This window comes from Paramisgurnus dabryanus, chromosome 11 (assembly GCF_030506205.2).
Source record: "Paramisgurnus dabryanus chromosome 11, PD_genome_1.1, whole genome shotgun sequence".
NCBI classification, from domain to species: Eukaryota; Metazoa; Chordata; class Actinopteri; order Cypriniformes; family Cobitidae; genus Paramisgurnus; species Paramisgurnus dabryanus.
Genome location: NC_133347.1, coordinates 10,737,829 through 10,763,895, shown reverse-complemented (window position 1 = coordinate 10,763,895; position 26,067 = coordinate 10,737,829). Strand labels below are relative to the sequence as shown.

General features: G+C 37.8%; 1 protein-coding gene across 3 annotated transcripts in view; it reads right to left on the bottom strand.

Annotated features, from left to right (window-relative positions):
• glis1b (GLIS family zinc finger 1b) overlaps positions 1-26,067 on the bottom strand; it is a 98,264-nt gene that overhangs the window by 16,927 nt on the left and 55,270 nt on the right. For 2 of the 3 annotated variants that reach the window (XM_065246688.2, XM_065246690.2), the window contains exons 5-8: positions 15,760-15,921; positions 11,886-11,996; positions 10,530-10,698; positions 2,996-3,140 (exon numbers count right to left, since the gene is read on the bottom strand). In XM_065246688.2, the coding sequence (XP_065102760.1) occupies positions 2,996-3,140; positions 10,530-10,698; positions 11,886-11,996; positions 15,760-15,921 (587 nt within the window). The remainder of the gene's footprint in view (positions 1-2,995; positions 3,141-10,529; positions 10,699-11,885; positions 11,997-15,759; positions 15,922-26,067) is intronic. The other variant, XM_065246691.2, reaches the window with a different exon arrangement.

Sequence of the window (26,067 nt, the reverse complement as noted above, 5' to 3'; positions counted from 1 at the left end):
TAGTTTAATCTAGATTTGCTGGATAAATACACAGTGTTGACTGTGGTAGAGCGAGGGAAAAGTGTAACCGTATGCACGGACTTCACAAGCCGTGCGTGCTTTGAGAGTGTGTTACAATGAAAACAAGCGCTCTGTGTGGACAAGGGAAAAATCTGCTGGGGTGCTTTGGATAGTAAATAAATCCAGGCCCCTAAGTCAATAGAGTAAAAAACACATTAGACTACATACATTACCAAAGAAAATCCCCTCTTATGAGAAAGGCCTCACCTCTTTCAAATAATGATAAAAAATCCCAGAGGTGTGAAGTTCGAACTGGCGATTCCAAAGAAGTTATACTTCATGTAGTTTTCAGGTTTTTAAAATATTAAAATGTTGTTTGTTGCGATTAATCTGCAGAGGAATAGAAAGAAGTTTGCAATAATGGCTAAACGAATCTTAAAATATGCACTGTAAAAATTCTGTAGAAATTACAGTACTGGCAGCTTGCCAGTAACTTACTGTAGATTTTACATTTATGTTATTAATTGGCAACAGTTTGTTCAAAGTTAAATGAACATAAAACATTTTCAGTCTTCTACAGTAATTTACTGGAAACCAGCTACATATTTACAGCGATTTTTTTACAGTGTGATATTTAGTACCTTTTTAGGTTGTCCTGAGCTTGTCTGCTGGTTTTAAGCTAGGCTAGATATATTGGAGTCCTGCATGGGTCCTGTTTGATAAACCCGCACCCACCCTGCACCCACAATAATTAACAGAACACCAGACGCATTATCCGACAGCAGCATTCATTTAGTTCTGCCCTGCAAAAATGTCTTTCTTAGTATTCTTGTTTACAGTACAAATATCAATATGTAAAGATGTTAATCAAGATGTATTTTCTTGATGAGCAAAATGGCTTAATAAAAAAGGCAAATTTATATAAGTAAATTTGTGTTTAAAACAAGCAAAGATATCTGCCAATGGTGTGAGAAAAAATTTCTTGAATTAAGCGTTTAAAACAAAAGTAAACTTTTTCAAGAACTTTTTCTTACCCCATTGGCAGAATTATTACCTTGATTTAAATACAAATTTACTTAAATTTTATTTTATTTTTTACTTAAAACGATTTTTTTTCTTCTTTTTGCTCATTAAGAAAATGCATCTTAATTTAAGAATTGTAACAATTTTTTGATATTTGTACTTAAAACAAGCCAAAAATACTAAGTAAGAATGTCATTTTTTGCAGTTTGTACCTGACCCGATCCATTTGACATAAAGACCGCGACCCAAACCGCACCTGCAAATAATTAACCCGCTGTAATTAGAAAACTTTTGCGATCTTTAGACACGGCATGAACACCAATAAGCAGGACCGTGCAGGACTCTGAGGTACACATCAACCTGACGTTTGGCCATCGGGCAGGTTTTAAACTAGGGTGGCCATTCGTGCCAGTTCCGCTGGACACGTCCCGAACACGTTTTCGGGTGCGTTCTCCAGAAGTCGCGTTGGTCGACCGCATACGTCATCAAGGTTTAATATTTCGGGTTTAATTTCAGAAAGCAACCGTTACATTTCAAGGTAAGAATGAAACTACAATGATTGTATGTCTTAAAAAAAATTTATCTTAATTTTCTAATGTATTTTAATTGAAAGTTGAGAACAAATGTGAATGTGATCAACGCAACTTCTGGAGAACGCACCTCAAATCCTGTTCGGGATGTGTCCGGGAGAACTGGCACGAATAGCCACCTTATTTTAAACATTGTCTTAGTTTTCCAGTGTGTTCCACACCGTTGGCTTATGTAAGTCAACATTCCCTTTTTTTACAGATTCGGTATGTCAAATCGGCAGTAGTGGAGCTTATATGTAGCTAACCGGTGCACAAGAAGATAATGGAAGTGACAAAGTAAGCAAACGACAAAGTCAAGAGAGAACACACAGAACATCTCCATTTTGCATCTCTCATTCCAATACCTGAGTATTGTAAAAAAAAAGGTTTATAAGACATTACGGATATATGACAAATTCATCTGTGGTGAACAATATTTGTGGGAAACTGGTAATGCCCCGTTCACATTACAAGCAACACGCAGCAACAAAGCAACACATTCCCATAAATTTTAATGAAGTGCTGGGGATTTCTAGCGATAGTGATTATTGCCGACCAGATGGGGCGTATCCAGCGTTGCGACAAAGTTGAAAACAGTTTACCTTAATGCAAATGACAAGCAACCATCGGGAGAGACTACCAATGAAAGCAGTGGAGTTCACATCTTTCACATCTTTACTGAGAGGACTCATTACTCATTTGTTTATAGTTATTACTAGGACAAACAGAATTAGGAACACCTCCTAAAGACTTTTGAAAGAGAAAGGCGACACACAGCGACAAAGCCGCTGGTAATGTGCATGCAGCATAAGCGAGCGCTGCTTTATGTTTTTTTATCCTAGCAGTCACTGGCTCTTCTGATTTACCATTTTGAGTAATGAATACCGACTACTGCCACCTGTTGATATGGAAAGTTATCTCACGCGGGCACAGTATGGACTGCATTCATCAGAAAATCTTAAGTCAGGTTGATAAAACTAAAGAATTTTTCCATTTCTGTTTTACATAGTGCCTTTTTAAATTCAATAGCTGCTAAAGCTTTTCAATATTATTACACAGGTATAAATAATTATCCAGATGACTGAAGTGGCAAACAGATGTTACTGTACATTTCTCAATGTTGGGCAGGTTGGACCAATCACAAACTGTGCAAAAATGCACATTTTTATAAGACTGAACTACTTTTTATTACTACTTCCTCAGTACAACACTGAGCTTGTCGCAAAGCATTATGGGATTGCCTTCTTTGCAAAGGACACATTACAGTACAGTAATACTAATCAAAAGTGATACCTACAATGCACTGTGAGTCACTTTGGATAACAGCATCTGACAAACGCATATTTTTTTTTTTAAAGGAAAATCTATTACTGTCTGTGATGTTCAGTGATTTTGGTACTCACCCTTCCCGAGTGCACTCCAGGCCAGACAGCGGGGAGAGGTGGTGTGGGCTGTCCAGGCGGGGCTGCCTGTGGGGCAGGTCGTGTCCAGGAGACAGCATCTCAAGTGGGGCTCCATTGTGTGTCGTGCCGGAGCCAGCGTATAGGCCTGGAAGACAAACAAAACTAATGCGCAAAACATGCCTGATAAACCGCAAGGAGTCCTTGCGACTTGCACATTGACTGAATTAAATCCTCACAAAACGGCACTTCGTGGCAACAAACGCTTGTTATGACAACACAGATTCATGCAAGACCCTTTGGATGGAATCAAATGTTCTTGTTCGGTGCTGTTAGCAATTTACTGTACATCATTTATGTCGCTGCGTTGAATGGATTTGATTGACTGCTGGTGTTTTTTGCATTACGTCTCTGACAGCTCAGTCGATCTGAATGGAATACAACACAGCAGAACTAACAAATAAAGAATTACTTTCAGCTACTTGTGTTCAAATGAATGAAGCTGGTGGGCTTGTAGATGAACATTTTATTGCGCTTTCAACGCTCAATAGACTTAAGTGAAGTTTTAAGGCATGTTTTATTTAAGTGCAGTGGCGGCCAGTGACTTCTTTTTTCGAGGGCGCACGATGCGAAGTTCGGCGTAACATGCATGTAGCCAATCATTTGTGTGGTGTGTCATTTTAAAATATGTGTTCGGCGCGTCCAGTGAACCTATGTGCATCACGTGTCTTGTTAAAATAAGTGCCTCCAGCAGACGCGTCTAAAGGGTTTACGATAAAAGAGACGCTCACGTTTGCCAGATACTTGCATAATCTCATGCGTAATCAAAGTTTACTGTTAAGGGAGTGTCTTGCGTGTATTTTGTGAACGTGAGCGTCTTTTTATCGTAAACCTTTAGACGCGTCTGCAGCAGGCACTTATTTTGATAAAACACGTGATGCACATAGTTCACATGACGCAACAAACACATATTTTGAAAACACGGGCAACACACATGACACTCAGAACACATTTTTTGAATTTGCGCCCTCCGGAAGAGCAATCATGAGCCGCCACTGTTTAAGTGTCAACTTTGTCTTAGATGGTTTTTTGTAAATTTGCATAGGAAATGTGAAAAACTGAAATAAATGAGACCAATATTTATATAAAGTACACTTTAAAAAAAAGTTGGGTTGTTTTTAACCAAATATTGAGTCAAAAAAGGAAGATCCCAGCTTTTGAGTTAAATTAACCCAGAAAATGTTAATAGTGGACCCAACAATGGGTAAATAACAACCCAGCATACATGTAGGTTAAACCCAGCAACAGGTTGGGTTCTTCTCTTTTTCACACAATGCTTGATTGAAATACAAAGTCTTTGAATCTACAAGCGGGGCATGTGTCTTTTTTTCCGGATCTGAAAAGCTAAATACTTCACAACAAAAGTCTGCATTTGCTCTCCATTTAATCTTTAAATGAGCTGATCTTTAACCAAGGACACAAAACCTTGAAGTAAAAAATGAAGGACACAACTCCATCCACAGTTCATAATGGATATAACAGCAAAGAGGAGAGCTCCAACTGATCCAAATGTCATCCTACCCTAGATTATACTACTGTACAAAAACCAAGCCAGACGAAAATGACAATTGCTTATCCCGTAAAGAGGCTTCTTCAGTCCCCGGGCTTCTTGTGCAGCCTGAAAGACTGACAGGCAGACACAGGCCCCTGTTAATGTCCTCCTCTGAATCTGCCCAGTAATTGTTTTTCCAGAAATCCTCAGGAGGGAACGGCTGTGCATTGACAGTCCTTCAGTGCCTCGCCTCCGTGCTTCTTCTCTTTGTGCATCCCTCTTAACTGTTTTACAGTGGAAGCGGGGTCTATCTGACAGCTTTCTGAACTGGATACAAACTTGATTCATTACCCGAAATCATCAATCAAAATGCTTAAATGCTTTCCCCTTTAGCCCTAACATCTGCTACCAGACTGGGAAGCATTCAACAAGTAATGGCCATGATTGCTTTAGTTGTTATCTGCTGGAGAGAGCAGAAGGGATGAACTGCAGAGGTGGAGGGTGCGAGTGAAGATCCACAGAGACACCAGAAGGCAGATTCTGACTAGCTTGGCAAAGCATGATTGGAGTTTTCTAGATAATCTGTAAATGTAAATATTGATATTTTAAACTAATTTAATGCTAAAACAAGTTCAGGGAGGTATCAGCGAAGGACTTTTAAAGGTCCCGTTATTCCTGTGTTTTTGAAGCTTTGATTGTGTTTACAGTGCGCAATAATGTAAAAAAGGGGTATTTTTCAAACAATTTACTTATCTGTATGGCGTTGTTTTCACTGTCCTAAAAACAGGCTGATGTCTTCCTTGTTCTATGAAGTCATTTCTTTAGAAAAACGTAACGAGTTCTGATTGTGAAGTTTGTTTAGTGTTTTGTGATTCGACAGCAGCTTAGCTTATCCGTTTGAGCAAAAGCTGGCGACTTCCTGTGGGTGGAGTTTAGTCAAAAAACTGTTCTAGTGACGTCATTAAAGCAGGAAGTAGAGGGCTGTAGTCCAAACCGGCATTTGCTGTAGGCTTTGAAAGGGGACTTCTGTTAAAGAAAATATATCGCCTGGCAGTGAACTTTGAGCTTTATCATTTTGCAGATATTATTTATGCTCTAACAGCAACATTACACACTAACTAAAGTTTGAAAAATGGGATCAGGAAGAATGTGACCTTTAACATGTCATCTGTAATCTCATACATGCAAAATAATGCTTTCTTGGGGTTTTTGTAAACATCTTTATGAGCCCATAAAATAGAAATGCAAGCTTTCTTGATTTGTGTTATGGAGTGGATAGCTATTTATACAAAGAGATTCCAAAAAATACAGATCACGGATCCCATAATTTGTACCAGTGACATTTGATTTTGGTTTATTCACACCGCTAGTGATTTTCTGGAATCTGTGCATGTGTTGACACACACATCCCATAATGATCCCATAAAGATAGTTTAACATCATGGTGTGACGTGTAATGTTATTGTAATCGTGCACTTGGTGGAATATTTCTGCAGTGCCGTAAGTTTGCTTATCTGTAATTTCTCTTACAATAAAGCACTTTCATGGATTTTTTTTCAATTATTAACTAAAGCATTGCATACTGTTTTATTAAGCTGGTGAACATTCTCAGCTTTAGCAGGGATAGCAAGGACTTCCCTAAACTCTGCTCCTACCAGCATTGTAAAATTTTTTCAAGTTGGTTCAACTTAAAAAGTAAGTTACCTGGTTACCAAACCGTTCGTGGACCCCATTCACTTCCATGCTAGAAAAAAAGAATACTATGCGGTCCACGAATGGTTTGGTTACAAATATTTCCCAAAATATATTCCTTCATGTTTATCAGAACAAAAAAATTATGTGGATTTGTAACAACATGAGAGTGAGTAAATGATGACAGAATTTCATTTCTTTGGGTGAACTTTCCTTTTAAAATGTGTTTTTAGAGTTAATTCAACTTAAAAATGAAGAGTTTGGTTCCAAAACGCAATAAATCCATTTTGACTAATTTCGGTCAAAACGTGTTAAGTAACAAGATGGAAACCACTATTTTATGTTACAAACGTTCACATAGCATCTTTAGGTTAATATAACATAAAAAATTTAAATCCATAAGTTGATTTTCATAGATTTATTATAAAAACTGATTATTTGTTCTGCAAAATGCAATAAATCCCCCCCAAAAGTTTTTTTTGTCAAAATGATATAAATCTATTGAATCAATATATAAATCAGCATTCATCTTTGCCATGTTAAATTCATTTAGTTGACTAGAGGTACACTGATAAAAAACATTAATGGCATTAATCAAAACACTTACTTTGTCATATTAAGATCACTGTCATTGCTGCTGTTATCCTTGGGACGTCATCTTTTTTTAAAGGGATCAACTGTAAAATGTTTTGGTCCTGCTCGATTTTTGTTAACTTCAAGTAAATAAATAATTGAAAGTTTTCCATAAGATCCCATGGGGTCAATGTGTTAGCATGACAGAAGCTTGATGCTGTAACGGGAGAACAAGCAACAGCCGGCATTTTTCCATCGCCCGAGTGCGCAGGTGGCTTATGTTTCTTACCCGCCATAGAAAACCACCACAGGTTTATCAATGCCATCAAAGTATTATTTTGTTTTTGTTTGTTTGTTGATCACAAAGTACAAAGTAGATGAGGAAAACTAGGATTCGCGCTGCCCTTATTGTTTACAAGCGTGGAATGGTGCGCTGTGATTTGTTGAGGGGATTTATTGCATTCTGCAGAGAAGGAGGACTGTTGTTTGTCGCGTTTTTGGAAAAAAAATGAGAAAAGATGACAGATAACATGGTGGATATCGGATTTTGTGTAAAATTAAGAATTAACTTTTAATACTGACCTGATACAATACTGACTTTGGTGTTAACTCATTTAAAAATAAAAAAGACGTATATCTCGTTTTGGAACCAATCTCTTCAAATATTAGTTAACACAACATTTTCACACAACGTTTTAAGTTAACTAATATATTTAAGTTAAAAGTAAGTTACCTGGTTGCCATAAAATTTTAAGTTTAAGGTTAAACATACACTGTAAAAAAATCAGTAGAAATTACAATGGTATTGCAGCTGGGTTGCCGGTAATTTATCGTAGATTTAAATGTTATTTACTGGCAAGTTTGTTCAAAGTTAAATAAATGTTAAATATTAACAAGTCTTTATCTTTACAGAGTAAAACTATACAATAACAGCCTCATGCAAAGCATTCTGGGAACCAGAAATCATCATCAACCTTTTTCTGTTTTTTTGCTTCAGATTTTGTTTCCCAGAATGTTTTGCTTAATGCTGTTTTTCTAGTTTTATTCTGTAAAGACAAAGACTTGTAAGTGTTTAATGTTTATTTAACTTTGAACATAATGTTGCCAGTAAATAACATAAATTTAAATCTATGGTAAGTTACCGGCAACCCAGCTGCAAATTTCTACGGAATTTTTTTACAGTGTAAAAAATCTCTTTTTACAGTTACAGTGAGTTTGCAGACATTGTTCATCATGAAAGTTAATTTGGATTTAAAACCCCTGGTCAAAGAGTTGCACGATAACCATGTCATTGCAACGATACATGCATCCTCACTATAACGCATGGCATTGTTCCCTCCTTGTGTTCACACAGGGCACTTTACATGTCACCAGTTACAGGGTCCCCATCCGGGAACCTTCCTGGAATCAATTCTGGGATGAGTTTGCGTTTCTGGGATCAGTGTGAAAGCGGTTCATGTAAGTAAAACCATTATTAGTCAGCATTAGTCACAAATAATAAGTACTGTAGATTCAATTCAAAATACTTCCAGGAAAATGGACCAAATATATTGATGATTCATCCTGCACTACACAGATTTTTGATTTGCATATGTTCAAGCGATCAGGGATTGCACAAAACTGTACCAAGCAGCTTAAAACACACACACACACACACACACACACACACACAAAAGGCCAGAGCCCGTATGTGCAAATTGCTAAATGACAGCGTTACCCTCTCTTTTTCTACTGGCCTTGGAACAAAGCATGGGAGAGGCAGAAACATCAGGATTAAATGCAAGCATCTTGGCCAGAGACATCCACAACTTCTCCTCTAAACAAGAACAAACAGCCACAGAAACATAACAGGTCCTTCAGGCTAAAGACATTTGCACATTGAAACAACAACTTATGCTCTTTGAACTGAGGGAATAACTGAGACTGTGTTGGCCAGCACTTCTGTTTCTCTGGCACACGGGCATAGCGGGCAATTTAAGCTTTTCATAGTGCAAAGTGTGTTTTGTAAGGTTGAGTTTATAGTTAAATTACTCTTACACCTCTACACACTGTTTTTCTCCTTCGTGAAGTATTTTTTATGAAATCTACTTTTTTGCTGATTATTCTGCAAACAGTTCTACATTACGTGTTTAAAAAAATTTTTTTATATGAAGTTCATATTAAACGATTTTGACAAATGTTTACATTCCTTTACTAATTTTACATCTTTCCAAAGGTCAAAAAAATGTGAAAATATTTGCGTAGATAAAGGAAGCATGACATTGTAGCTATAAATTAGTATTTATTAAAAAAAGTATTTTATTTCCATCATCGTCATCTACTGTACATCACAAAATTAGTGGCAGCTCGTGACTGCTCATCCGAGGGGTGCAAATTCAAAATATGTGTTCGGAGTGTCATGTGTGTTGCTCGTGTTTTCAAAATATGTTTGTTGCGTCATGTGTGAACCATGTGCATCACGTGTTTTGTCAAAATAAGTGCCTGCCGCACACGTATCTAAAAGGTTTATGATAAAAAGACGCTCATGTTCACAAAATACACGCAACACACTCCCTTAACAGTAAACTCTGACTACGCATGAGATTATGCGAGTATCTGGCAAACGCGAGCGTCTCTTTTATCATAAACCCTTTAGACGCGTCTGCAGCAGGCACTTATTTTGACAAGACGCGTGATGCACATAGGATTGCTCGACGCGCAGAACACATATTTTGAAATTACGAACCACACACATGACGGGCTACAAACATGTCGTGACAAACTTCACATCAAGCGCCCTAGAAAAAAGAAGTCACCGGTCACCACTGCACAAAATGCTACTGAACACTACATAATCTAAGATGGAAAAGACAACATTAATGATGTTTCGGAACAATGACAAAATAGACAAACTTTGTGCCTCATAATCAAAGAAGTACAATGTACTGTAACACCCATGGACCATAACAAATGCGGTTAAATGCAAAACAAACAAAATGCAAAAAAGATTCATGAGTCATAACCGGGTATTTTAAGGTAAGTGTTCTCTAGCGCTGAGTTAGTGTGGATTGCATAACTTTGGAAGTAGCATGGGAAAATTCACATCTAACACAGTTTGCCCATTGCAGATGTTAGCAATATTATTATAGCATGTGGTCTTCATCACATCACAATTCCCTTTATTCTGTCATGTCCATTTGAGCTGTTAAATCGTAGCTTATTGGTTTTGGATCACATTAATGGTTCTGCAAGTGAACGTACACTTGAACACATCTGGGTTTTGGTAAACTCCAGGGTGGAGGGAACAGTCCTCTACCCATCTCCACAAAACATCCTGAGATACATAAATTAGACAGCACACATGTTCCAACAAAAACAAGTAGTAAAATATACAGTAAAATATATGATCATTTCTCTCCCCAATTAAAATATAGTCTTGCTGTCCTGTAGCTAGACTGGTACAGCATGATGCCTAGTTGCAACATCAGATCGTCATTCTGATCAAATGCATGATGAAATGTTTAGATACAAACTTTTGTCAAACGCTTTCAAGTTTTAGTGGTACCCCCAAGCATTGCATGACTAATGAAAAGTAAGTTTTGCAAAAGTAATAGTGATGCTTGCTTTATAACCCATGTTTGTCCCTTAACACCTCATAAAGATCCTATTTCTTTATTTAAACCACATCCACCTTATATATCTCTCCAAAAGAAGAGTTCAGTATGGATGAATTTGTCGTACCTGTAAACATCTCCTGTCCAAGTCCCGGAGAACGGCTTTCTTTTCCATTCAAAGAGTGCTGAGAAGGGGTGTGACCGTGTGGATGCTGAGAAAGGGCGGAGCCGTGCAGATGCTGCATCGATAGACACTCGCTCAGCGCATCAGGCTCTAAATGCGGGCAGGCCCTCAGCTGTCAATCACAAAGTCAGACAAGTGAAAGATTTTGTACATCTCGTATTATTGGTTTACCCAAGTTAACCTTTCAAATCAAAAACAACTGATCTGGTTGTTAAAGAGCTCGAACACACAGTAATGTTTCTTAAAAAAGTGTGATGGCGTGACAGAAAAAATTAGGACGGAGAGAACGAACAGAGACACACTTGTGTAAACTGGACGGCACCCAAACAAAAGCCTTCAATAAAAAATAACATCAGTCTGTGGTGACGCCCCCAGCACCCAGCGTAGGAAATGATGAGCTTAGAGAAGAACGTTTCTTCACCACAAACAGGAACCTTTGATTGGAAACATGAGGGGATGAGGGGAAGAAGATACCCCACATGCACATCCATCAACCTGAGTCTAAAGTATTATTTATTAAAGAGTTTATTGCATGTGTCGTACGTGACATTTGTTTAGAGTTTGGGTGGCCGTGTACATTTCGGACTTTGAAAGCACGGACTGTAGCGTGTAACTATGGAAAACTTTGGTGGCATGAATCTGGGCTGAGACGGAAATAATCTGGAGATGATTCACCTCAAAGTACGACTGAAAGGAGCAATGACGTGCAAGTATTTTTGTAATGTTAACAAAAATGTTGCATATTACGGATTAAACAAATGACTTCAGGTAATAAAAAACAATACAAGCTGAAATCTTTGTACATGACTTTCATTCATTCGTCAAGCGTAATGGGTCCTCAGTGTTTTTGCCACAGCGTGCTATAACAAGCTTAGATGGCAATAAAAGGAGGGGGAGTGTTTGTTTGACATCGGCCCACAACATCTGGCCACTGGGGTATAACGCTGCACAGCTTATTAACAATGGTACACGCTCACATGTGTTTCCTCTTACGACGCATCAGTCAGCTGTCGTTTAGACCAGCGCAACAATGAGGCCATTCTGCTTATAATTACCCACTTTAATAAGGAATGCACTCTTCACCATGTAGATGCCGAAATGCGGTTGAAGTTGATCTATTGTTGGGGAAATGATATTCAAAGACAAACCTAAGTAGAACCAACTGCACCAAGCCGTGAAAAAGACACAATTGACCATGAAAAGTAATGTACTGTATATGTTTATCAAGCAAAGTTAGATCAGATGAATAGCGTTTGGATGCTCTCATGGGACGATATTGATCTGTCGTCTCGTTCTTACCTTCCTACGCACCTGCTGCTCTTTGGCCGAGTGGATCTTCACGTGCTTGCGAAGGGAACTCGGGTCTGTGTAGCGTTTGGTGCAGCCTGGGATCTGACACGCATATGGTTTCTAAAACAGGAAATAGGGATCATAATTATAGCAATTCAGCCACAAACAGGACGTGAAAACAGAGTGTCAGAGATGAATTGTTACATTACGAGAGCATTTATAATTTAGTTGTTTGTATATGAAACATTAAAGCCAAGGCAGAACAGACAAAAATACAAAACAAGCCAACTATTTTGAACTCCCAAAATATACGTTTTCATTTAAAAATGTAAAAATATTAAAATTAATTGCATTGCATTTGTAAATGTGAATCTGTCTGTGAAATCCAGTTTAGAGTCTCATAATCACATTTTTTAATTTGAAGCAGTTTGATTCGGTTTGATTTCAATCTTTGACGTGACCTTACCGGGGGGGAAACCTTCTGATCTCTCTGATGAAGCTAATACGGAATTGACTTAAACTGCAATTAATCGACTGCCTGCTAGAGGACGGCTCGAAAAGGGAGTTGATTCCTATAGACCCCCATGTTAAAATGCCCAACTTTACAATAGAAAATAATGTTTACAGTTCTGCATAATTAAAGGATTAGTAAATTTTCTTAAAAAAAAAATCCAGATAATTTACTCACCACCATGTCATCCAAAATGTTGTTGTCTTTCTTTGTTCAGTCGAGAAGAAATTATGTTTTTTGAGAAAAACATTCCAGGATTTTTCTCATTTTAATGGACTTTAATGGACCCCAACACTTAACAGTTTTAATGCAGTTTAAAATTGCAGTTTCAACGCAGTCTCAAAGGGGACTAAACAATCTCAAACGAGGCATAAGGGTCTTATCTAGCGAAACTATTGTCATTTTTGGCAAGAAAAATATGCACTTTTAATTCACAACTCCTCTTCTTCCTCCGGCTGTGGGACGAGCCAGTGCGACCTCACGTAATTGCGTAATGACATCAAGGTCAAATGTTACATATATTAAACGCACATTTGCGGACCATTTTAAACAATAAACTGAAGACATTAATACATATCATTCGACATACAACAACGTCAGAACGGTCCTCTTTCTCCACACTTGTAAACACTGGGGCGTAGTTTTGCATATGTCATCCGTGACCTCTTGATGACGTATTACGTAAGGTTGCGCAGGCGCATCACAGGACCGGAGGAAGACGAGAAGTTGTGGTTTAAAAGTGCATATTTTTTTTCTTGCCAAAAATAACAATCGTTTCGCTAGATGAGACCCTTATGCCTCGTTTGAGATTGTTTAGAAACGGCAATTTTAAACTGCATTAAAACTGTTAAGTATTGGCGTCAATTAAGTCCATTAAAATGAGAAAAATCCTGGAATGTTTTTCTCAAAAAACATAATTTCTTCTCGACTGAACAAAGAAAGACATCAACATTTTGGATGACATGGTGGTGAGTAAATTATCTGGATTTTTTTTAGAAAATGGACTAATCCTTTAATGGCGTGGCCACTTGAGTGACGGTTGAACAGCCACTGCAGTCACTACAGTCGAGCTAGGGGGGCGTTATTTCAGCAACCAGCCACCTCAGCTTCACCCACGTCTCGCCTCTTTACCCCGTTTTCGGATATTCGCGAGTGATGCGAAGATGGCAACGGCAGGCAATGCCTACTTTGAGCTTCAAAAACGATCTTCAGAAACCTATGGGTGATGGGTGATTTAAGGTATATATGCCTAACTCAGTCAATATTAAAGACATCAAGGTTATATTTTAACAGTATGTTCTCTACATTATGTAAGATGAATTATGCTTGTGCTTTTCCTAATCGGAGGTAGGTCTGGATCATGCCTCCGTCAGATGACCCAACACATATGGAAAGATGACAGCAACCCTTGCCAGGACTTCAGACGACACCAGTGCTGGACTATAAATTGATCTATAATGTTTATTTTTTTAATTTTTGTGTTTTATGTGTATTAAGCTGCTTTGCAACAGAGTAAACTGTGAAAAATAAATGTAAATTAAATCGAAATTTAATTGAAAACAGTACATCGCAAAAAATCACTCTAGCTAGGTTTTCACAGACTGGATCACATGTAAAAATATTTATATTCTCAATAATCAAATTTACACTGAACAAAAATGCTGGGTTGTTTCAACCCACGCTCAAAGGAAAATCTGGACAAATCCAATTGTTGATTTAAATTAACCTAGAAAATTTCCATATTTGACCCCATCATGGGTTGAAACAACCCAGCTCTTTTTAAAGTGTATTATTTATGCTTTCAAACGAAGTGTTAATTGAAAAACACATTACGATCTCTGTTTATTTTGAGAGTTTATAAACAGTCATGGAAGAGGAAAGACAAGACCCTACCTTGCAGCTGAGAAGACACAGCAAGAGGGAAAAAAGAATACAGATTTTTTTTGGTAAATGTCACACAGGTATAAAAGGTACAAACACATGTGTACAGGCATCAAACCCAGAGATTAAACATCTATTTCATCAAATATATCAACCTCATCATTCAAGACTGGTAACCTTTACTGTTCTGTTTTAACATTTCTTTTTTTCTAAAACACAGGCGGTCATTAAAGTGAAAGTGGATAGGCTTCCTTTATTAGCTCCCTTTTTCTACCTTCTCTAAATAAGCTTGTTTTTACAAGCCGCTCTCAGGGCAGCCCGTTTCTGTGCATTTATTTGCTTTCACTGCGCAGTGCTATATAATCCCCTGCTGGCTAAATGCACCGAAAACAGAAAACGAGAAAGGAAGCACTGGGAAAAAACCTCTGTCAAGAATAAATATCATTACAGTCGAAGTGATTTTCTCGCTGCATATAAGGCATGCGGGTGGCTTGTAGGCTGGTAATGTGCAGCACTGGGCATCTAGCTAAAATGCCTAATTGACCGTGGCATTGCGGCGCAGTAGCTGTATTGCGATACAGCAAAGAGTTCTGCCAGGCAGTGAAACAGAGAGCGAGAAATGACTAAATAAAGCTTTCCCTTACTTTTATTTTTCCTTGCATTGTTGGAGAGAGACGCAAGCGAGACGTGCCATCTCTCTCTTTCACTCTCTACCATGTGTCGTTGCAATCACAAACGGAGCACGGTCTTAAATGATGCGTGATATATGGGTTTCCCCTCATCGACCCATAGAGACATGTTTATTGTAACCTTCTGCGAGTTTTGTATATGGAAAATTAATAACTGGGTCGAAGAAAGGTAGCAAACATGAAATGCATGGGTCCATATGGAGCAAGAGGTTGATTTTTGCTCTGAACTACAAATGCAAGTTTTTTACGCATGGATCGCTTATGTATAATGTCTACATTCACAACGCTGTCAAACTTTTCTGTTACACTGAAGAACAGCATGTGTGTTTGTATGTATGTGTGTGCATTTTTCTTTCTAAACCAGCTGGATTTCAGCTGGATCATTTCACAAAAGGCTTTGTGTGTCCCCAGTTAACGTGTGTAAACAATGACTTTAACAACGAATAACAGACATAGAGTTTTACTATGTGTTATAGGGATTTTTCTTAACAAATCAGAAAAAATCCAGTGCATGTGTCAATCCTGTAAACATCCTTACTTCTTATTACGAGAACAATTTAATTAAATAAAAAAACATGTTGTCATAATGACATAATGCTTTCGTTAAAAACAGAGCGTGTGTGCAAAACTCAGCACTAAATAATACATCTTTTAATGTTTAAAATTCACAAAAAATGACTTCAGAAATTCTTTAGATAATCACTTTTTTAAACACAAAAAAGACACATTCCTCTTTTTTCTCAAAATGACCCAGTTTAGAGTTTTTGACACAGTTTGGAGTGATGTGTTATTGTATACTCACAGTGTCCAGATGTGTGCGCTGGTGCTTTGCTCTGTCGCTGGAGTTACTGAAGGCTTTCTGACAGCCTGGGTGCTGGCACAGGTACGGCTTCTCTCCTGTGTGACTCCGCAGATGAATCTTTAGATTCTCCAGACGTGAGAAAGCTTTGTTACACCCCTCGAACTGTGGACATCAGAAAATTACGTCATGTAATCTGCAAGTACTTACACAAGTGTGAGAATTTTTCGACATTAATTTAAACTGTATACGAAACAAAAAAATGAAACAAAAGAAAATTTTCTTTATATTTAAAGGAGCATTTCACCCGTAGAAACATTCATCTTTATTGAAAGTGTGTCATATTTGTAGTCGAAATGTAACATACATTTAGAATTTGGTGCCTATTTGACCGAGAACGGGGGTGTTTGTAGTGTCACCCCCTCAACGAAGATATTGGACTTCCTTCTTTCAATGATGCAAAATGATGATTTTTACATCATTGAAAGAAGGAAGTGCAACACTGAAATCTGTATTTCTCCTGTCTCAGCGGGAACTGAGGAAACGATGCACGACCATTCAAAAACATGACTGGGGTTCTAACTATACAAAGCTTAATGCAAATGGGTGAAGTGTCCCTTTAAGTACAATGTATTACAGCCAACACACTATCTACATCTACTAACTACCATACACTGTCAAAAATAAAAGGTACAAACCGAGGGCAGTACCCTTTTAAAAAGGTCCTAATATGTACCATTTTGGTACAAATATGTATCTTTGAACTGCCAATATGTACCTTTGAAGTACTAATATGCACTTTTTGGGTACAAAGGTGTACCTTTTTGAAAGGGTTATGTCCCAGTGACAACTTTTGTACCTTTATTTCTGAGAGTGTAATGGCCTAAAATTGGGGGGGGGGTTGTACACTGTAATTCTCAACCAAGCGTTAGGTTGTACTTAACCCTATAGACCCTTTTACTGTTTGTACACAATGATGACGTGGCAGCGTATGCGCGCGCATTTAGGCAACGGAAGTATCGTAAGAATCAACAGTGAAGCAACACAAACAGTAAGTTATTTTAAAAAAATTGACTTTATCAACATTTTCAACACAGCTACCAGATCCGTGTACTATAGTGGAGTGGATAAAAGACGTTAGCAGATGGCCAAAAATAAAGTTGCCAGATACATATATACGTATATTAGTATATTATATTAGTGCAACCAAACGCAACAACGGGACATTTTGATGTTGAGAAACCGTTTTAATAAACTTTCTGAGTTGCTACCACGTTAGAACCAATGGGGAATAACACCACTTCTGTTGCCCAAATGCGCGCGCAGGCTATTTGATCACGTGAGCTGTAAAAGGGTCTATAATGCACTCTTAAAAATAAAGGTGCTTTACGATGCCATGCATATCGGTCTACATGGTTCTTTAAAGCACCTATAACATCTAAAAAACCTTTCTGTTTCACAAAAGGTTTTTTTAGGGGTAGTTCATGCAAAAATGTAAATCCAGTCATCATTTCACTCTCATGTTGTTACAACCAGTATAAATTTCATTGTTCTGATGAACACAAAAGAAGATATTTTGATTAATGTTTGTAACCAAACAGTTTGTGGACCCCATTTTTTTCCATATTCTTTTATCCTACCATGGATTTGAATAGGGCCAACGAAGGTTTGGTTACAAACATTCCTCAAAATATCTTTCTTTGTATTCATCCGAACAAAGAAATGTATACTGGTTTGTAACAACATGAGGGTGAGTAAATGATGACATAAATTTCATTTTTGGGTGAACTATACCTTTATGAGTGTGGGTTGTTTTAATTCAAAATGTAAAGTTGTTTTAATCCATTGTTGGGTCAAATATAAAAATTTTCTAGGTTAATTTAACCCAACGTCTTGGTTTGTCCTTTCTTGATCCAACGCTGGGCTGTAAATAGCCCAGCCTTTTAGTGTCCAATATTGGGTGTACAATATTTGCTTTAAATGCTCCCTCAAGTTTATGATGTGTATGGTACAAAATGTACAAAACATATTTTTAAGGATTTTACAAGACAAAAGGGCAAAAAGGCAAACCACAGTGTATTAGGGAATATGGGTTTGATTCAAAGATACAAAAAATCTAAACAAAATAAAATGTAATTAATATTTGTTGATCCTCTTGCATGTTAATATTTTGTACTTATTGTTCTGGGCTGTGTCTTTATAAACTTTGCACATGATGTGCTGTATTTTTTTTATGCAGATGCAACATGCACACAATATTTTTAATGCATCTTTAATAAAATATCTGGGAAAACAAAAAGAGTATAAAATGTATAAAATTGGATCAAATTTTTGGCCACTACAGTAACATCCAGTTACAGAAATATTAGTGCAGTTTCATTGAACTGCTCAACATGGGCTCTTTAGACAATTAAAGCACAACAATATCACTTTCTGTAAAGCTTCTTTGGAATGATGGGTACTGGGCAAAGCTTTTACAACCCCATTATTGTATATATCACTGTAAAAAAAGTTGAGTTTACTTAAAAAGCAAACTTGTTGCCCTAAAAAAATTAATGTGTTGCACAATTGCATTTTTTAAAAAAGTGGAGAAGGCGGTTCTTTTCTAAAATTCGAGAAAATCCACCGCTACACCTTTAACATAGAACATATAGTTGATGTAGCAGAAAAATCAAGTTGCCATTATTTAAATCCTTTATATTACTTTTGGTGTTATAAATAATATTATAACACAAAATTCATGCCTGACTTAAGTCAATCATTGAATAAAAGTAATTCTTTACAGAGACACACACAAAACTGTGTTTTTGACATGCATTGTCAGTACTGTGGAGAGAAATACAATAACATTTTCTGAACAAGCTTCATGTACGGAAACACCGATCAATATCTGGGTTAAGAGTGTAGAAATAAACAAATTAATCAGATTTGTTATCTCATTTTCTAAATTTGCATTGATCTGACCCATCAAAATCATAAAAAAGCATAAACTATGTCAGAGCCGATGGTGTAATGGGCAATGCTCTGACATATGGTGCAGAAGCATTTCCGGTGACCCGAGTTACAATCCCGGCGCATGGTCATTTTCCGATCCCGTATACCTCTCTCCACCCTGTACATTCCTGTCCTCACCTTACATACTATCTATCAAATAAAAAAAATAAATAAATAAAAGCATAGATGACTGACTAACAAGCCACGCCCTATCCAATGACACATACATTTAAAATTGACAGTCATGTGCAATCTATCTCTAGGGCATCTGCTTAATTAGGCATAGCAAAAACACAGTGACAGTTCTCCAGTTCTCTTGTGTTCCTCTTAGCTCCACCCCCAAATACAAACAACCCACCAATCAGAAGCCTTGGATGAACCCAGCCGGTGTCTCTCGGAGGTGTCAGAGAGAGAGTGAAACCTGACATGGCAGCTTTGCTCTCTATTATCCACTGACCTCTAACTGAGGCCTCCGGTTCTATCGCAGCTCTTGTTTCACTGAAGGAGAGAGCCGTCCATTCTTCTAATGGGCCCTTAGAACATCATTTGGGCTCCGGCCTCCTTCAATCACTCGGAAAGGGATTGCTATTGAGGCCAGGCCATTTAATACGGAACGAAACCTTAGACTGCCATAGCCGGGATGGATTGAGTGACCTGGATTATAGGCTACAGTGTGCGTAGTGTATAAACCCCTACCAGAATATTTGAGAAATATAAATATAGCAGTGCCTTGAATGCGCTGTAATCAGTCAAGCATTTTGACATATTCATATCATCAGCTCGTACAATGGAAAGCCACAGTGGTTGAGACACATTTGCTCAGCGTCTCGTCCAATGTCAGATCCCGCAATGTCAACTTGTGCCTTTATTATTTCACAGCATGAAAATACCCCGAAACGTACCCGCAACATAGAACTTAATAAAATCTCCAGAAACCAGACATGCTCACATATCATACCAGAGACGTTCGCCCCGTGCTGACTTTGAAAATCTGAGTTTTCAAAACAAACATTGCGATTATGTATGTCCCGAAATGTGTGTATTTATGTATAGGGGAAATAATCATTCTTTCAGTGCTTGCTTTAACGTACTACAAATTTCAGGCTAAATTGAATTTATGAGTCCACAGAGAGGAGCATGCTAATCGTGTAAAGCTCGACATTAGCGTGAGGATCGGCTGCCAATAAAGCAAAGTGCGGAGCATTCTGGGATGCCTTACAAACACAGCAATGCATTATGGGAAACCATACAAACAGAGCAATCTGCCAAAATGTAATACTCAATATCTCAATAGTTTCTCATTCTCTACTGAATACTTACGATTCTTTACATTTTCTTTTTAAATATCACTTTAAAAATCTCTTATTACACATTTGCCAAATACAAAACATAATTTTTCAAATAAATCTAATATTAACATCTTTCCAACGTGTCCAAAACTAGAGGAATCAAAATACTGTAAAAATAAATCAAGGAATGTGAAGTTTGGAGATGCGAGGAGCAAAAGTAAATAAAGAAGAGACTCCAAACAGACTTGGCAGTTAAAAAATATCCATATTTTATCCCACAAAACCAGCAAAAGTGCTCAATTTTCGAAATGCGAATCGAGAAAGCTCCTAAGTCTTCACTTCTCTTTGATTTTATTTATAAAAACAGTTTAGCACGCTAATCATATTAATTGCCATAATCGTGTTTTGCTTTCCCCTCTTAAGGTAAATAGAGTGATAACCGTATAAAGTGCATGGTGGTGAGTATCTGACGCCACGATTTGGAAGTGGGCCTCATGACGGGCCGTCTACACACAGTGACATTTTGGTCTGATGTTCGCGTCAGGGGCGTAGAGTCAATCATAGATGATTGCGGGCTGGAGTGGTTGGCGCGGGGTGCCCGACCTCAACCTGATGGCTATGTGGGAAATGAACTGTGATTGAGCCAGAAAATGCCCAATGGGCAGTTAAAAGCCCATAGTGTACACAGCTTTTCGAAAGAAAATACGTTTATTAATAAGTTTGGTATACAACTCGTCCATTATTCAGCAAAATAAGACCACGTTTTGTGTCGCTTAGTGATATGGGATAGAGCTACGGTGTTAAAGGGGACATGTCACAATAATTTTTTTAAGATGTCAAATAAATCTTTGGTGTCCCCAGAGTACGTATGTGAAGTTTTAACTAAAAAAAAAAACATATAGATAATTTATAATAGCTTTTAAAAATTGCAACTTTGTAGGTGTGTGCAAAAATGTGCCGTTTTGGGTGTGTCCTTTAAAATGCAAATGAGCGGATAAAGCGTAAACACTGATTGCATTGATGGTGGTTTGTTGCAGTTGTAACTCAATTGTGCTGTGAATTATTTTCTCTCTCTCTCTCTCTCTCTCTCTCTCTTTCTCTCTGCACTAAATGGCTTTGCCGTGGTTGGATAGTGCAGATTAAGGGGCGGGATTATTATAACAATATCTCCTTATGACATCATAAGGAGAGCCAAATTTCAATTACCTAATTTTTCATATGCTTGCAGAGAATGGGTTGATTTTTTTCACATTTTCTAGGTTGATAGAAGCACTGGGAACCCAATTATAGCACTTAAACATGGAAAAATCAGATTTTCATGCCATGACTCCTTTAAATTAAAGATTCAGAGGATTTTAGAGGGTTTCAAAACAGATCAATTTACATTATTGCACGGTACACATTTTAATGTGCTTATTACGGGAATCAGACCGCATTCTTTCCCATACAGTAGAGTCAAAGGTCTATCACTGTTCCCGCAAACATTCGGGGGTGTTCTGCAACATAAAACATATTTCCCCATTATACTGTAACAAGTTCACTTTCCCTTCAGGCACGCATTTATTCTAACATTAAACCTTTAGCAAACTAACGAGCATTAAATACATTATTACTCGTAATTAGTAGGCTGAAAAGGCAAGGGGTGCCCAAATTTTAATGAGCACCATGACTTCTTTCTGTACAGTACGACGAGTTTTCTGTAATTCAGTGTGCGTCCAAATAACTGCAGCGCTTTCAGATATGCTCTCAGTTCTCGGTTACGGCATAAGATCAGCACTTGTACAAAATTGATTCGGGGAACGAGAGGTGTTATGAGGTTTACTGCTGAGCGCCTAGAGTAACTGTGACCTGTAAAAAAACAACAGCCGACACGTCTTTCAGCACGGAGAACAGCGGAGCTCAGACGGAGCGGCTTAAAACTACAGGCAACAGCCAACATGTGCCTTTAATCTGCTTGTTTCCAAATGCCCCCTGGCAACCACAGCAAAGAGCAGAAAAACGTAAATGGATGAAATTATATCCATATGATTCAATGAGACAGCTAAGGGAAGACAGGTTTCCCATGCACTTCATCAGGGTACAAAATTAAACACAGCTTAGCTAAAACATTCACATTACATAGTTTACACATATCATTTCCACATCCAAACGACACCGTTTTAGCGGCCAAGTTCATCTGTTACAAATAGGAGGCGTAATTTAAATCAAAGATCTGATTCATTTTTCCTCTGGTTCTTTTTTAAGATGAATTCACATTCGATTGTTCTCATGTTTTGTTTTTCCCATCGTGTTCTTTTCTATTGTCCGTTCCCTTAAAATTTCTAAACATTTGATACGTGCTCTGATGCAACTGACAAATGTTGTCCAGATGGCATCGAAGGCCGTGCCGATAAACCGGTGGAGGAAGTAGTCATGTAAATGACTAACAAAATTGCTCCGAACAGCCTTTTTTGTTCCCATGCAACACTGGTTAAACCAGATTGGAACCCGTGTAGATTTTAGATGGGACCTTTACAGGAAGCAACCTATGATGACTAAATTGAACCTCTCGCGCAGTCATTACAGCCTCCCCAAATCCCCCCTCCCCACCTCCAAGCGACGTTTTTGAAGGAAATTGAATTGAAGGTATATTATGGATTCTGACCCCATCGCTATGGAAGTCTGGTATTGGCAACTTACGCTACATATGGGAATCCTGAACGAGAACATGCAGGAAACATATGGGTCTTTATGGGAGCACTTAACCCAGCATCGTTCTGGGGCATACCGTGTTACCACCTTACCTTAAGTGTTACCAGTCGAGAGACACGCTGGCCACTAAAACACTAGTTGTCACCAACTTTGACCGAGGATTGGATTCAGATTGCATGTTAAATGTTAAAACAGCAAGAAGGGAGAATATATATGATGCAGACCCATTAATGCTTTTACAAAACCCTAACTACTATATGAGCTTTCTTTGCTCTCCATAATCTGATATATTAAATCATAATTTATGGCTGAATGGCAAGAGAATGGCAAGACACCAAGTTTTAGACAAAATGTCAAATAATTTGTAATTTACTTTAGATAAAAGCATTTTCTAAATGAGTAAATAAACAGTACTGTGCAAAAGTCTTAGGCCACCATGCCATTATTAGATTTGTTGTTTTTGAAATGTTATAGTGATCATATATAATTAAGTTTTTTAGTTTCTTTAATAGAATACATCCAGAAAATACAGGAAATGTGTATGTAGTATTAAAAACTGTATAAAAATGTAAACAAATGTGTCAAGTTTTTAGGATAAACTCCCCTTCCACTTGAGCAATAGCAGGAAACTGCAGGATCTCTTAAAGGTGCAGTGTGTAAATTTTAGCGGTATCTTGTGGCGAGGTTGCGAATTGCAACCAAAGGCTCAGTCTACTGCTCACCTCTTGCTTTTGAAACACATAGAGAAGCTACGGTAGCCACCACCGGACAAACATGTCATCGCCAGAGACAACTTAGTAAAAAAGTTGGTCCGTTAAGAGCTTCTGTAAAAACATGGCGGCACAAAATGGCGACTTCCATGTAAGGGGACCCTCTGTGTATGTAGATAAAAACGGCTCATTCTAAGGTAATAAACACATAACGGTTCATTATGAAAGGTCTTTATATACCCCTGATAATATAGTTTTGTATATTATTTTGCATTTCTGTCAAGAGATTCTACTAAAAATTACACACTGCACCTTTAAACCTAAATAAAATTAAATCCTAATTTCTAATTTTTAAGAAATTAGTCTTTTTACTTAATTCTGCTCACACTAAACACCGACGATGCCTAAAGAAGACATTTAGTCCTGAAAATATAATTTTTTTATATTTCCTAAATATAAAAAAAATGTATTTACCTTAATGAAATAGATTGAAAAATAAATATGGATGGACATTAAAACTTCTTAAACAACACGTCTGGTGGTGGTGGCCTAAGACTTTTGCACAGTACTGTATAAAAATATGAAACCTCGCAATGGGCTTATGGACACCAAGCACAATGTCACTCCAGTATCCGTACTCCTAAATATCTCCAATAGCTAATTAGACAGTATTACACTCAGCCTGATGACTTTACAATACTACCGAGCCATCAATTATCCCGTTTGGTGCAACATGAACCCGGACAGTGCAAGATTCAATGAAGCACCTCAACATGATATGTGCAGAACGTCCTGACTGCAGCGTCCTCGCTTTGAGCAAATGTATGGTGTGACGCATGGGCAACAACGGACATCACGCAGATCCCCGAGATCCGTCAGTCCGCGTCTACTCACTGACACCTGCTGTCTTTCTCTCACCGGTGGTGGTGGCCAACGACAGATACTCGCATTTATTCACGAAGAAACTTCCTGTTGGCCGGGGTGACAAACACGGCACTTTTATTATGAATGTGCTGTTGTGAGTTTGGCTTTTTAAATTCGATTTACGGATGGGAATTACACTTGCTGAACTTAGCAAAGTGAGATCATGCACGACCGCGGTCAAACTCAACAATCACACTCATAATTCTGGCGTGAGTCTCGGTGAGCTCTCTTTATAAAATAAGGTGGCTGTCGGGGTCATGTCAAACTCCATCTGCATCAAAAATCTTCCAAACTTTGAGATGCAATTCCAAAAAAGGCCAATAACATCTCGTACTATATGACACTGTCAGGAATATGTATGCTGTCCGCACTCCCAGCCAATTCTCTCACCGCCTTCTCTAAAGCTCTCCACCCTGTTGGCATAACGTCTGTATAAGTAGAAAGCGAGTTGACACAGCTGGCTATGTCTCATGCCCACTCTATATCTCCAATCTGACAACAAATAAATATCCCAGAATGCCTCTGGGCCGCCAAGTCAAACACCTCTGCGTGACGGACGCTGTCGGAATCGTGAAGAAAACAAACGTAGGATTGGACAATAGGTCATGATGGCATGGTGTAAAACGTGTTAAGGGGGCTGTTTGGTTGATGCTGTGGAGGAGTCACGAGGCATCTAGCATAGTTGGATTCAGAATCAGAACATTCATGCCCTGTGGGAACAGAGCTTTATAAATGTGATGAAATTTAACTACAATGGAGAGCTTCAATTGTTGTCTTTTGGGAGCGTTGTGTTTCCTTTTCAGTATTCAGTCTCTTTCTGCGCTTCAGTTTTGTTATGTTCTGCTCAAATGTGCAGTAAAGGGCAATTTAACAGATCATATTTCGGTACAGAACATTTTCTGTTTACCCACATTTTAATGCTAATACGTCATACAAAATAAATCCTGTGAAACCACAGAAAAATAAGTTTATGAGACGTAACGTTATGTCCTAAAAAAGAAATATTTTTGACTAACTTCATAGACCAAGTGAATATTATTAGAAAATGTTTAAAAAAAAGTTTGAAATAAACAGCATAATATTCAGTTAGACACAATGTTTAGATATAATACTTTAACTTTAAAAGTATCAATAAGCAAGCTAGAGTACATCTTATTTTAATCTACATTGTAAAACAAAAATGTAAAACTGTACCTTTTCTGTCACTGGGGTGGTACCTTCAAATGTTTTTTTACAGGCATAAAAAAAATACATTTTTTGGTACATTACTGTACCTAAGGACCTATTGTGTACCTTTAAAGGTACAGTTCAATGTTTTACACCCCTAACACATTACACAATAGGTCTTTAAAGGTAAACAATAGGTCCTTAGGTATAACATTGTACCCAAAAATATAAACTTTAATGTGTTGTGTATCTAATAATGGCACAAAGGAACCCTTAAAGGATTTTCTTAAAAAAAAATCCAGATCATTTACCCACCACTATGTCATCCAAAATGTTGATGTCTTTCTTTGTTCAGTCGAGAAGAAATTATGTTTTTTGAGGAAAACATTACAGGATTTTTCTCATTTTAATAGACTTTAATGGACCCCAATACTTAACAGTTTTAATGCAGTTTAAAATTGCAGTTTCAACGCAGTTTGAAAGGACTCTAAACGATCACAAATGAGGAATAAGGGTTTTATCTAGTGAAACGATTG